At 41.7% G+C, this 15,134-nt stretch overlaps 1 protein-coding gene across 13 annotated transcripts in view; it reads left to right on the top strand.

The window, feature by feature from the left end:
- The window catches only part of MAP3K9 (mitogen-activated protein kinase kinase kinase 9), an 82,523-nt gene that overhangs the window by 59,186 nt on the left and 8,203 nt on the right, over positions 1-15,134 (top strand). For 12 of the 13 annotated variants that reach the window (XM_061611175.1, XM_061611182.1, XM_061611180.1 and 9 more), the window contains 4 exons: positions 3,080-3,255; positions 7,138-7,378; positions 8,344-8,466; positions 10,186-10,336. In XM_061611175.1, coding sequence (XP_061467159.1) covers positions 3,080-3,255; positions 7,138-7,378; positions 8,344-8,466; positions 10,186-10,336 — 691 coding nt within the window. The remainder of the gene's footprint in view (positions 1-3,079; positions 3,256-7,137; positions 7,379-8,343; positions 8,467-10,185; positions 10,337-15,134) is intronic. The other variant, XM_061611171.1, reaches the window with a different exon arrangement.

Genomic DNA, 15,134 nt, shown 5'->3' with positions numbered 1-15,134 from the left:
TAAAGGTTAACACCAACACCTTGAATTGGGCCCGGTAAACAACTGGTAACCAGTGCAGATCTTCTAGCACTGGAGTGATATGATCACGGCGGCGGCTGTTCTTAATCAACCGTGCTGCCGCATTCTGTACCAGCTGTAGTTTCCGGACCGTCCTCAAGGGTAACCCAACGTAGAGCGCATTACAGTAGTCTAAGCGAGAGGAGACCAGGGCATGTACCACCCGTGGGAGCAGATGGACAGGAAGGTAGGGATGCAGCCTCTGTATTAGATGTAATTGATACCAAGCTGCCCGGCTCACTGCCAAAACCTGAGCCTCCATGGACAGCTGGGAGTCAAGAATGACCCCGAGGCTGCGAACCTGGTCCTTTAGGGGCAATTTTACCCCATTTAACACCAGGTCAATATCACCCAACCTCCTCTTGTCTCCCACAAGCAGTACCTCGGTCTTGTCGGGGTTCAGCTTCAGCCTATTACCTCCCATCCATCCACTTACGGACTCCAGGCACTTGGAAATGGTATCCACAGCCAACTCTGGTGAGGACTTAAATGACAGATAGAGCTGAGTGTCATCCGCATATTGGTGACACTGCAACCCAAATCTCCTGATGATGGCCCCCAGCGGCTTTACATAGATGTTGAATAGCATGGGAGAGAGGATAGAACTCTGTGGCACACCACAGTTGAGAGGCCAAGGGTCTGAAACCTCATCTCCCAGTGCCACCCATTGGTGCCTGTCTGAGAGGTAGGAACGGAACCACCGTAAAACAGTGCCCCCTATTCCCATTCCCTCCAGGCGATCCAAGAGGATACCGTGGTCAACGGTATCGAAAGCCGCTGAGAGATCCAGGAGGACAAGGAAGGCATGTTCTCCCCTATCCAACGCCCTCCTCAAATCATCCACCAGAGCGACCAAGGCTGTTTCAGTTCCATATCCAGTCCTGAAGCCCGATTGGAATGGATCTAAATAATCTGCTTCATCCAAGTGTGACTGTAGCTGTGTGGCCACCACTCGCTCGATCACCTTGCCCAAAAATGGTAGATTAGAGACTGGGCGAAAGTTGTTCAACTCTTGGGGATCCAAGGAGGACTTTTTCAGAATGGGCTTGATTACTGCCTCCTTAAGGGCTAATGGCAGTGCACCCTCTTCCAAGGAAGCATTTAACACTGCCTTGATCCCTTCGCTCAGTCTCTCTTTGCAGCCCACAATGAGCCATATAGGGCAAGGGTCAAACAGACAGGTGGTCGGCCTCACAGTAGAGAGCACCTTGTCCACTTCCTCAGAGGGAAGAGGCTGAAACCGATCCCACCGAACCGGGATGCAACTGGCCGACTCTGGCCCACTTCCTGTATCCACGGCGTACGGAATCGTGTTCTTCAGGCGCTCGATTTTATCAGCAAAGTGTTTGGCAAATGTGTCACAGGAGGCTTTAGAATGCTCCAAGGGTTCCTGCGCAACTGGACCGACCAGGCTTCGGACCACTTGGAACAACCTTCTGGGACAACACTCTGCGGATGCAATAGAGGCAGCAAAGAAATCCTTTGTTGCCTTTGTTGCCACTTGATAGGCAGCTATTGCTGCTCTAACCAGTGTCCGATCGTCTTCAGAGCGAGATTTCCACCACCGGCACTCTAGTCGTCTCACCTCCTGCCTCGGACCCCGTAAGCGTGGTGTATACCAGGGTGCAATCTGAGTTCTGTTCAGGGGGAGAGGACGTTTCGGAGCCACCCGGTCTATTGCCCTGGTGATCTCCCTATTCCACTCTGTCACCAGGGTTTCGACCGGGCGACCTTCTGACGGCTCCCAATCTCCCAGCGCATTCAGGAATCCCTTTGGCTCCATCAGGCATCTGGGACGGACCATCCTAATAGGTCCCTTTCCCCTGCGGAGGGTGTGCGGCATTCATTTTGACAGTTTTTGTATATCCTGTAGGATAAGGAGGAAAGTCATATATCAACTGAGATACCAGTATGCTGTCAGAAGTTTTATAATGGTCAAAGGCTTGCTGGAAACTTCAGGAAGAGAGAGCACACTTGTGCTCAGGTCCTGTTTATGCACTTCCATAGGCACCTAGTTGGTGACTGTAGGAATGGGATGCCGGATTAGATGGACCATTGGCCTGATCCAGCAAGCTCCTCTTATGTTCTTACAAGTACAGTCCTATGGAAATCACATTGGGCTCAACTAAAAGGAGGGTTACTAGACATTAAGAAGCAACCTTATTTGAAATTGTTGTGTGTGAAAACTACAGTGGTTACCTTCTTCTTTGTATAGTTAGTATGCTGTAAACTATCAGAACTCTTCCTATTCTGTGCCAACAACACCAAATTCTGTACTGACCGAACTCTTATACTGTGCTCAGTATAAACACAGCTTGATATAACATAGACAAATTTGCTTATTTGCTTTGAGTATAACTGCCCTGGGTTCCTTCACAAGGAAGGAAGGATGGGATCAATAAATCAGTTTTCATACTTTATTTTGAACTCAACTGTATTTAGAGAATTTGGATTTTTTGTAAGGAATTGTATAAAGTCACAGGTACAGGAAAGGTCGGTAGAGACATATTTGAATGAAAAAGCATATAGGTGGATCCTTATTAACTTCAAAGGCTACTTTTTATTAAGCATGTTTTACGAATGATGGGATAAACTATAGTGAGTGTATTTCTTACTTTTCTGAATTATCGGGAGCTTTGTAGCGAGTAATTGATGTAGAATGCTGCACATTCATCAGTTTGTCTTGGGAAAGCTTATGATATGAGGCCAAAGTAGATGTGTTGTAAGAGATCTGTTACTAGGATTTTTGTTTGGAGGTGCTTGTAATAACACTAATGTGCTGGTGTCTAGTATAGATGATAGATTATTTGAGTTTGTGTTGTGGTGGAGTGCAAGTCTTTATCAAAATGTAGTCTAAAAAGAAAAAGTTGGTAAATGGTATGTAATCATATGAATCCAAGACAAGAGGGTTAACAAGGATGTCAACAATGCAGAGTGTGTGTAGATTGTTGGTATGGTCCCAGGGATACTCTTGCAACTTTTGAACAAGATTGTTTATCTATCATGTCTTTATCCTGTTTAGATTGTTGGAATGCTGACCCTCATTCAAGGCCCTCTTTTGCCAATATTTTAAACCATCTAACCAATATTGAGGAGTCTGGTTTTTTTGAAATGCCAAAGGATTCTTTCCATTCCCTTCAAGAAGATTGGAAAGTTGAGATCCAGGAGATGTTTGACCAACTCAGGGCTAAAGAAAAGGTAAATAGGCCTGGATATTGAGGCATGTGATCTTATATTAATCATAGCCCGTCTTATAATGCTGGTAGAAATAGTGCATCTTAGGTCAGCGGTATGCATGGATGTATACTCATATTCTATTCATATTTTAAATGTCATATGTTGAGTTTAGGTGGAATGAAATACAAGAAGTGATGCTTTTCAAAATTTCAGCTCTACAGCAATGGTCTTAAAAGCTCAATAAGTTATTTCCTCCAACTCATATATTAGAGTGACATGGCCTACAAATGGGGCCTTACACACATAATGAGTATAGCCCCTATTTTTAAAATAAGAATATAACACCTTGTTGACTCCCAGGTGACTTATCCCATCTCCAAACTTTCCAGTGCAGCTTCGGTGGCGAGCAGCTACCCTACTGCTGCAGTTGTGCCTCTACACGGATCATTTTCAGATCTTTGCCACTCAGGTTTTATTCAAAGATCATTACTGTGAGATTGAGAGGAGGCTATCATAAAAGTCATTTCATTTGAGACTGATGAGATTTCCTTGGCTTCAGTTTGTTAGTCACACAGCATTCTACAGTTCAGGTATCATGAATCCTTCTGTCATCTGTAGGTGCATGAGTTGTGTTACCATCACTTTATATTTGTAAATGCATGTAAAATATGCTTGGTATGTAAACTGTGAAATAAACTGTGGCCCTCAGTATAGAAAGTTAAAACAAAAGGAAGAGAAAACAGAAGGGGGAAGAGAAAGTTTTATCAATTGCTAGCCAAGATAATGAAGTGGAATAACTTAAAGGGTAGTGAGGGTTGAGTAAAAGAAATGAACGTCAAGATGGAAATGCAGAAGTAAAGTGTGAATTTCAACAATTTTTGAGAATAAAACAGGAGCCACTAATTTCTGTTGCAGAAAGTAAGCCATAGCTCACACAGGTGGAGGCAAACTTTTGCCCTCAGCCCACTGATACTGAGAGTTGGACAAAACAAGTTTTAGCAGGACAACTGGGTCTACACCTCATATCTCAGAGAAATCAGAGCTTTTCTCTAATTTCCTTGAGAAAAAAACTTACGGAAAAATGAATTGCTATTCATTTTAGGTAACAATGTCATAGTTAGAAATTGGGAGAACATAGCAAAGCCATACCCTCGTGTCCCTCAACAGATCAGTGGGGTAGTAGTGCATTTGAAAATAGGCTGACCAGTTCTGAAACCAGTCTCTCGCATATCTCTAACTTTTAGAACAATTCATGCTGAAGATGTTCCACAGGAGCAGTCATTACTCACATATTTTGAAAATGTCTGGTGATTATTCAGTTTTGAAAGTAAATTCTTATTAAAATTAAAGATATTACTAAATATGAGGTATTGCATAACCCTAAAATTTTGTTCTGTTTGGGTATGTGATTCTACCTGAAGATAGAGAATTGACCACATTTCTCAATAGCTATTGAAACAGGGGTCACCAGTATGGCACCTATGGGCACATACATGCTTGAGAGGCCTTCCCTGGAACCCACAGGATCCCTTGCCCCTTCCCCTACCCCACTGAAATTATTATTCATTTATTTAGAAAATTCTTAATTGCTTTATATTCAAAGAATCTCAAAGTAATGTACAGAAAATAGAAATAAAATACAAGAGAACAGGATTTCAAACATTGTACGAAGTAGAGGTCCAGTACTATACAAGAGAACATCAAAGCTATGTACAAAATACAAGTCAAGTACAATACCAAAAAAGAAAATAAAAAAATCCTCAAATCACTGTACAATATAAAATATAAAAATCAGATACAGTATAAAGAATCCCCAATAACAGTATAGAAAGTGGAGGTTAAATACAATGCAAGAAATCAAAACAATATACAAATTAAAGTTCAAAAACAATAAATTAATAAATTCAAAAACGGTATACAAAATGAAAATCAAATACAGTACAAAATATTAATAATAAAATTAAAACTTTGAAAAATAACATTATGCTATTAAATCAGTAACATTTACAAAATCCCTACTAGTAACTTTGTACAAAATAGCTAACCAGATAACAACTCATACAGCCTTGGAACTGAATATGTATTCACTCCCTCCCCACTTTGCATCTGGGGTGGCAGGCAACTCTGTGCGGATAAGACTCTCACTCTTAGCAGCTGTGAGCCACTTTATCTCATCAACATTCCAACTGCTTAGACTCACCCTGACCTATAAAGACCACTGCCCGACCACCAATCAACTACTATAATCTCCATATCTTCCAGAAAGGCCAACAGAGCAGGGAAGGGGTAGGAAGAAAGGGGAAGGAAAGGGGGAGGCGGGGGAGGGGAAGCAAAACAACTCAAGATAGGGAAGGGGAAGGGAATAGAGAGACATGGAGAGAAAGTTTTTTTTAAAGAACCCTAAAAAATTAAACACTGCTGAGAGGATTGGTGCAAATAAGTTTATGGGCCAGATGTTTCAAATTTGCCACAGCTGGTGGTTGTAATTCTCCCCTTCCAAGGTTAGCCAAGACAGGGAAAGCACCCAGGTCAGCAGAGTTGCCTTTCCTCTGTTCCCAGACTTCTCACTGTTGGGCAGCAGTCCTTAAAATCAGCAAATGAAGCATTCTATTGTTGTCAATAGACATGGGGGGGGTGCACTCACAACAGATTTTCTGGTTTTCAGATGTGCCCACAGGCCCCCAAAGTTTGAACTTGTGTAGCAGCAAAATAGATAATTCAAAATCCCCCTTCCATATTTGGCTTTTAAAAATCTGGACCCTTGTTTGCATATGCAAGTTAATGTATGACCAAAACCAAACAAACAAATGGAATAATGATGGATAAATTTGTGGAAACGATGGATAAATTTGTGGAGTCATAAATTGTTTATTAACTAATAATAGTCAAGATTATATACTTTGATTCTCTTTGTTCCCTCTCCTTTAAAGTTTTAAAATCCTAAAGATCAATGTATAAGGTTTAGTAAGATTGTCAATACTTTCTACACATTTTCTCATGTTTGGGTAAGAGAAGAATGTTGGTAATTTTATAATACAAACAGAATACATGTTGGGGAAGAACTGATCAGCCTAACTTAAGAGATCAAAAGGACAGAGCCCATAGGAAGGTAGTGAAAAGAGATTGATTACTCCACGTTTTTACTTCAGGCGGTGCTTCCTTTGAAGATTTGGCTACTGTCTTCTGGTCACAGTGGACTATTTGAAACAGACCATTTTGATCCAGTAGTATTTCAAGTCTTATCAATATCTTGATTTTTTAAATGATTGATGCATATGATTGACTTTTCTTATTATTCAAATGATTTGTATAGATAACTAAGCCAGCAACGGGAGCTACAGTACACAGATTCACCATTTCTCTACAGTCCTCTTTGGCATTGAAACACTGTAGTGGGGAACCTCCAGTTGACAGGCCCAGTTAGGCCTGCCAGGCCTCCCCATTTAGCACACAAGGCCATTTTGGCAAAACCGTGCCCACCTGCCCTACACCTGGTGTGGGACACAGCAAGGCCAAGAAGGCATTTGCAGGCACTGCCAATTGATGATAGGAGGCACTGTGAATAGTGCCCTGTGCAGCTCTTTGCCAGCTCCAACAATCAGCTGTTTGGAGAGAGCTGGGAACGACTCTTTGAAGCACTGACAGTCAGCTGATAGTTGAGGCTTCAGAGCACAGTGCATGGTGAAAACAAGTCACCTGACATCATTGCTTGCAGGGAGGGGAGATAAGGATCTGGCCCACTAGCAAGATCCAGTTACCCACTCCTTGTATAAACCTTTTCCTGTCTTTTTATTCTTAAAACTAAAACACAAAAGAAGGCCAATCATAACTGACTTTGCTGCTATGGTTAGATGGGCATCTCAGACTATATCTGATATAGGATCTTGACTTGTTTTCTTGGAGGAGCTGCGGACATGGGAAGAAGAATTAACCCGAGCAGCAGTCGAGCAAAAGAACCATGAAGAATTTCTGCGGCGACGGGAGCAGGAGCTGGCAGAGCGAGAGATTGACATCTTGGAAAGAGAACTCAACATAATCATCCACCAACTGTGCCAGGAGAAGCCCCATGTGAAAAAACGCATGGGCAAGTTCAGAAGAAACCGGCTGAAGCTGAAAGATGGCAATTGCATCAGTCTCCCTTCTGGTATGTTCTAGTGCAGCAGGGCTGAATGAATACATATATGAAAGTTCACTTTAACGTCCGCCAGTCATGTATATAGAATATACTCTGTGAGCATTGTGGTCTGTCAGTACTAAGTAATTTGAAGATAATTATCTTGTACAAAGCCATTTCTTATATGAACAAATCCTCAGAATTACTCTTGTCAAAAAATAACTCTTGAAATATCTAAAAAGCACTACTAAAAATACTTCTTTAGTGTATCAGATTGATAAATGTCTAACATGGGGCATGTGCAAAGTTAGCAACATTTTTCCATTGAGGCAGCTCTTCACCAGGAGAACTCAGTACAACTATAATTTTTTTTAATTCTCCATTTTCTGGAAAAGACCTTCAGCATTTTTAGTTTACTTTTATTATGGTCTTGCACATCACCTGAAAGCACACCATGAACTTGTATATACCTGATCACGGCCTAAAGCTTTTTCTTTAACTTTTAAAATTGTTTGTTTCATTATCATTTCCTTGTTTGAGAATAGGTGAAGAGCTGGGCAATAGGCTAAGATGGCTTGATGCAAGAGGTTTCTGCATCTTTTGTAATTGGGTAGAAAACATAATTTTGGTAGGTGCAGTTTGATATATGCTGTATTTGCCAAAACTCCCTTTTCCAACTGTAGAAGATACAACAGATTCTTCATTATGTGGATATCCTCCAGTATGTCATTCTCTGCACGAATGATAAGCTGATCAAAAAGGGCAGAAAGCAACAAATTTACCATTATATTGTACTTCAGTGTACAGATCTTTGAGGCTAAATCAAGGACATGTGTGGATGGCTTATTCTTGTTTGTCTCTGAATTCTTTTTAAGACCTGAGATAAAATTGGTTATTGCCTGTTAGTGGAATGGCAGAAAGAAGGAATTTATTTCCCTGGGTGATGGGGTTACTTCACTAATCATTATTTTTATCAAGTTTTGTTTTGTTAACAGATTTCCAGCACAAATTCACTGTGCAGGCATCTCCAACCATTGATAAAAGGAAAAGCTTGATCAGTAGCTGCTCCAGCCCTCCCGCCAGTCCTACCATCATTCCCAGGCTCAGGGCTATCCAGTGTAAGCAGTTTATTATAGAACAACTGTCAATAAGTTATGGTTTCTGTTTAGGACAGAGTTCCACAATGCTTCCTATATGACAGGGGTGGCTAACCCCCAGTTAGGGGTCCTGATCTGGCCCACAAGCAGATTCCCCCCACAAGACTCCACTGATTCAATGACATTGGCAAAAAGGAGAAAAAATAAAGTAGACAAAGCTCCGTGTGTGTGTGTGTAACGAGCATCTTGATGGGGAATGCATACTGCCCCCTTCCTAGTTATAAGACTGATTATTTGAGCAGAGAGGCAGCAATAGCCCCTTTTCTCAGCTTATCTGCAGGGATTCTGCAAGTGATTTGCATAGGTTGTGTACATATGTGAGAGGGTATGGGGTGGCCACACTCGCTGGTAGCGTGTGGCCCCTGAAGGTTTGGCTGAGGATGAATGCAACCCTTGGTCCAAAAACGGTTAGCCACCCCTGCTGTGTGTGGTTTCTTCTTTGGGGTTTCAGGCTCTTGTGGCTGCCCCAGTTCTTGTTGTGCTAAGAGGCACCTTTGCTTTCCAGTGCCAATGTATGCCTTCAGTAACTTCAGTAATGCCAGCCCCATTCTGTTTGTACTCTTGATACTGTGGGCTTCTTTAAATGTGAGGATTTCCCCTCCTTCTCCAATAAATGCATAACTGTGCAGGGAATCTAAGTATATCTATCCAAGAGAATTCTTCTGGAGCGGAGATCTCATTTTTTCAAGAGCACACAAAGAGCAAAAAGTATATATAAATAAATAAAATAAAATAAAATCTCTTCCCCCTCCCATCCAGTGCTTCAGTTGCAAAAATGAGGGCTGTGTGAAATATTGATTGGCTGAATGGTATGAGTATTTGTTGGATAGCTTCTATCGCTATCGGTGAACAATGCAAATCATCACTTTCAGTAACAGCACTCCTGTTGTGGAATAATCCCCCTAGAGCTGCCTTTCCCAACTAGTGGGCCACCAGATGTTGTTGGACCGCAATTCCCATCTTTCCTGACCATTGGCAATGCTGGCTGAGGCTGATGGGAGTTGTGGTCCAACAACATCTGGTGGCCCACTAGTTGGGAAAGGCTGCCCTTGAGAGAGGAGGCACCAGACCATTTCTTCATTTAAATTCTCTTAGCAAGTAAAGCTTTTTCTTCTGTAAGAGCAAATTAATTTTGCTTGTGCTTTTGGTCATGGTCAGGGTCTTGGGATTAGATAGTAGGTTTGTCTGCACCCTCCCATCAAGTGGATTAATTATATCTATCACCTTTTGCTATGTGTTAGTCATGTTTGGACAAAAAAAGAAGCTAATATTAACAAGTTTGAAGCTTCGTGTTGTATCGCTTAAGGATAGGCACAAGCAACACTACTTACACGCTGATTCTTGCTCCCCAATGCCTTGCCCTCATGTTGCTTTTTTTAAAATGTTTGAACTTTTATTTGAATGCTTTGCAATGCCCCCTCTTGCAATATACTTTTTAAAAAATCAAGATAAATAAAAGTGGCAAATGGCCATAACTGCCACAGAAAGAGCATCCCTCTCCCAGCAGTAAGTGTGACCTCTTTTTTATTACAAGGAGAGTCAGAACATGGGGTGAAGAATATAATTTGGGATTTGTAACTTTTCAGGAAAGAGGCATCTAATCTTTGCTTGCACTATTAGAAAATCATTGCATAAATTCTTGTTCATGTTTTTCTGTTACATTCTCCCCTTCCTCCAAAGTAACTCACTGTGAAAGCAGCAAAACATGGGGACACAACTCTCTATCCCAGAAGGAGGAAGGTGAAGAAGAAAAAAGAGGCCAAAAGAAGAGAGGTCGCACATGGGGGCCAAGTTCACTTTGTCACAAGGAGCTAACAGCAGACGAGGATGGGTGAGAAACTTCATCTTAGCTGCCATTGTGCCACAAAGCCTCTGTCTGCTTTTTTTCACCACAAACCTGCCATGCTTCAGCTGGTATAACTCTTTGGCAATACATTCATTGCAATTTCCATTCAGTTTATTTATTCTAGTGTCTGTACTGTACATCTCTGTTCAACAACCAAAGGGGATTGCAAAAATTAAGGCTCACATCATGGCCTGCTCGTTAAAATAAAAACAGAACCCTATTAAAACAGGACACCTATGGGTCTTACCAGTTGGTCCAGACATTCAACTCTCCCCACCCAGACCTCAAAGCGAATGCTATTCCCCCCTTAAATACCAGCAAGAAGAGAATCTTGTGGGCATCTTTATGAAGGTTCTTTCACAAGGGCACAGCTGTGTCAGAGAAGGTCTGGGGGTTTTGCTCTGACAGTTTTAACAATGCAATCTGATGGTAGTTGAAGCAGCACCTCCTTAACGCGTGGTGAAAGGCTTCCTTCCTATGTTTTGGAGGCATAAAACATACAAAAACAGCTAGTCTATCTTACAATAAATGAATGTTCAGGATTTCACATCCTCTTCACCCAGTCTAACTTCCCAGTAATTTCTCGGTTACTGGGAAGATTGTCTATAACATTTTTGTAAGCTGTCACACAGGGTGGGGTGGGGAGCCCTTTTGAGAGTTGCTGGGAGGGCAGGACGGCAGGCAAGCCCATTCCCTGTTTCTTAACCCTTAAGGGCTGGTGTTGTGTTATGCCTTCACTGATGCTGAGTAAAAGAGAGGGGCAATCTGCTTGCAGCAGTAGGATACTGCACAACACACACACTCCCAACCTAAGCACTTACGTCTCTGAAGAGATACCCCTGTCTGGAATGAGAAAGACTGTGACCATTCTTCCAAGGGTTTCTTCTGTTAATTGCTGAGAGAGAATTAGGCACCTGTCAAAGCCAACAGAGAGAGAGAACACACAGGTTTTTTTACGGTGAGCATTGGCCCTTGGCCATCTTTACAATATCCTATTAATACGTCAGTAGCAACTTGAAAATGGACACACATATCAGTTTAGGTTTGTGTTGCATTGTTCAAATCTGGGGTTATGTTTAATAAACTGTGTATGAGTCTAGAACCTGAATCTATTTATACAAATGACTGTTGTGGTGAGTAGTAATAATGGAAAAACTATATTTGGTGAATCCTGGCCTGTTCCACAAACAGAAGGGCTCTTGTTTGCAAAAGTGAGTTGAATTCAGCGGAAGCTCCTGCTCTGTGAACTGGATACTCCTTCAGGTGGAAGGAGGAAAAGATGATTGTCGCTGGCATCACCTCCCACACTGTTACAGATGGTCCCCCAACTATAAAAATGTAAATGTACTGCCTTCAAGTCGATTCCTACTTACGGCGACCCTATGAATAGGGTTTTCATGAGGCTGAGAGGCAGTGACTGGCCCAAGGTCACCCAGTGAGCTTCATGGCTATGTGGGGATTCGAACCTTGGTCTCCCAGGTCGTAGTCCAACACCTTAACCACTACACCACACTGGCTGTCACTCCCCCAACTGCACAGAGAAGTTTTTTAAGGCATGAGGCTGCAGGGAGAGGGGGAATTTATTTATTTAATTTATTTATTAAATTTATATACCGCCCGACTAGCAATAGCTCTCTGGGCGGTGAACATAAAACAGCATAAAAATACAATAAATAACAAAACAATACTAAAATACAAGCAACAATCCAACACAATAAACATTTTTAAAATTAAATCAGTGTAACTTAAAATGCTTCAGAGAATAGGAAGGTTTTGACCTGGCGCCGGAAGGAGAGCAGAGTCGGCGCCAGGCGTACTTCCTCAGGGAGACTGTTCCATAGTTTGGGGGCCACCACTGAGAAGGCCCTAGATCTTGTCATCACCCTCCGGGCCTCCCTGTGAGTTGGAACCCGGAGGAGGGCCTTCGTAGCAGAACGTAGTGCACGGGCCGGTTCATATCGGAAGAGGCGTTCCGCAAGGTATCGTGGTCCCGCACCGTATAAGGCTTTATAGGTTAATACCAACACTTTGAATCTAGCCCGGAAACATATTGGCAACCAGTGCAAGCTGGCCAGAACAGGTGTTATATGCTATATGTTATATACATAATGTTTTGGAACCTCCAAACCATGGTTTGATCAAACCAGGAAGTTATTCATTAGGCCAATTGTGCAAGCACAGAGCTCATTCCCAGTCCTCAAAAACATGGTTTGGCAGATCTGAAACATTAGCTAATCTCTTGTGGTTTGCTAGGAGGAAACAACCATGACCTTCAGTTCAGACAACAAAATAAGCCAGACTGTGTTGCTGTTGCAGCAGCAGCAGAGGGGAGGAGTGCTGCAGGAACTTTTGGGCAACATGTGTCAGCAAGCTGCTTGATCACTTTAAACAATAATATTAAACTTTGGTTTAATGTGATGTACAAACCGAACCACTATGTCTGATGCAGCCAGGACTGTAAAGCAAAATGAGCACTGAAGAGGCTGAATGTACTAAGCTGTCAGGTGTACAAATATTTTATAAGGCCATTGTCAACCTATACAGTTTGCAACCAGTTTGTAGGATTACATTTAGATGAGAAGATGGCAGAGGAATGTTTTATCTAGGAATCAGAATCCTTTCCTAAGAACAAAGAAGAAAAACGTCATATTTAAATCTTCTGTTAGCAAAATTGCCATTAGTGCCAGAAGCTAGGTAGCAGTCTGTCACTGCAAAAAGTGACTGCTGTCAATATAAACAATTCTGTGTGTTAACTTTTGGGTTATCCTCCCAAAAGCTGATCTCATTCTTCATGGCAAATGAAAATCAAATATATAAGAGCAGAATCTAGAAAATGATTGTTGCTGAATTGGATACACAGTTGATAGATGTGATCAGAAAATTGTGGCAGTGGATGAGTCAGGTTCTGCAAGAAAAACTCGGAGGGTGGCAACAAGGGAGAGGGCCCTCTCAGTGGTGGCCCCCAAATTATGGAATGATCTTCATGACGATGTGTGCCTGGCGCCAACACTGTTATCTTTTCGGCGCCAGGTCAAGACTTTCCTCTTCTCCCAGGCATTTTTAGCATGTGTTTGAAATTGTTTTTATATTGTTTTAAATTTTAAAATTGTGTTTTAAATTGTTTTTAAAATATGTGTTTTAAATTGTATATTTGTTTTAATGTTTTTGATTGCTGTAAACTGCCCAGAGAGCTTCGGCTATGGGGCGGTATACAAGTACAATAAATAAATAAATATAAAAACTCCATGAAATTTGAGAGAGATTACTTATGTGCTTTGCTTTTGGATTGTGGCCTTAAGTAGCAATCCCAATCCTTGTTGAATATTTTTCAGCCATATTGAAGTCAGTATGATGATGAGCAAATTAAGCAGGCACTGTTCATTGAGTTTTTCTCAAGAGTAGGATTTTTCAAGTGTCATACTAGTTGGCCTTTCCAAATGGAGAAGCACTTGGCTTGGCCCTTGATGCATAAACCCAGAGCCTCTCCACACAATCACATCAAGTGTTCTACAGTTGAATTTTAGACGTTGTGACTTTTCAGTACAATGGTGCTATGTCCCATTTGCAGGTAATGGGAGGAGGGAGAAGTCTTTGGAAAATAAAATCTTAATCCAAAGAAGCTTAATTTGAGGGAAGATGTGTGAGCTGTGCTCACTAAGTAAGAAATAGCAAACCCTTGCAGCACCAAAAACTGATTTTTGGAAATCTGCTTCTTCTCTTGGCTCTTTAAACATGGGCGAAAGAGCAGTGATAACTCGAAAGTCCTCCTCTTTATCGGTCTAAAGGAAGGAGCATATGTTGGAAAGAAATGGAATAGAACTGCAACATGTTTTTCTGGCTGAGGAAGCAGCAGTGTTGGCAGAGCATGTGGGAAGGAAATGAACAGGCAGGGAGAGATGCCTGGAAAGAGTGAAGTGGTGGTAGAGTTGGAAGGAAGGGACTGTTGCCATTCATTAGCTTACCTGAAATCTAGGTGGGCAGTGAATCATGCAGAAATTTGTTTTTATTTGCTTTGTAATTTATACCCTACCCTACTGCTCAAACAGGCCCTCATCTACAATATGTCTCAAAGCAGGACTTACTTCCAAGTTGCTGTGGAGTGAAGGTGTAAATTATAATCCACTTGATAGAGATTGTAGCTGAAGCCATGTAAATAGACTGGATTGCTTTTTGGCACCCTCTAGTGACCACCTTGGTGTTTTACAACCTGGGAAAATGGCTAAAGAGATAACCTTTTCCAGGAGAAGAAATTAATTTTTCTGACTCACAGGTTTCATTCTTCAGCTGAAGCTTGCCAAAAAATTGTCATCCTCTGCTTTTCTTTATGAATGAAGACAAGGGTGGTGGGCATCCACAAAAACAGGGAACAGAGAAAGGAGAGGGGGAAAACCCAGGATGCCGTAGGAGGATAAAAACGTTCCAATAATTTTATTTGAAAAAGTAAAAAAGTGTGTAACCTGACTCTCTTCATTGTGTAATATCACAGTATATTTGCTATATTTGTACATTTCGACTACTAGATGACTTTGTTGACAGATTCTAAGTTTGCCCCTGACAAAGGCCGAGATTTATGTGGCCAAAACTCATTGGGCACATGCTTTTTTACTTTTTCAAATAAAATCATTGGAACCTTTTTATCTGCATTTTCTTCCTACGGCATCCTGGGTCCCCCCCCCCTTTCTCCGTTCCCTGTCTTTATGAATGAAACAAGATTTGCTCTGTCATTCCAAAAAGGACAGCCCAGAACTTTGTGTAACCTTCAAAGCCAAGATAAAAGCTAGAC

This window comes from Rhineura floridana, chromosome 2 (assembly GCF_030035675.1).
Source record: "Rhineura floridana isolate rRhiFlo1 chromosome 2, rRhiFlo1.hap2, whole genome shotgun sequence".
In the NCBI taxonomy this organism is placed as follows: domain Eukaryota; kingdom Metazoa; phylum Chordata; class Lepidosauria; order Squamata; family Rhineuridae; genus Rhineura; species Rhineura floridana.
Note: the sequence above shows the minus strand (reverse complement) of the source record. Positions and strands in the feature narration are given on the sequence as shown.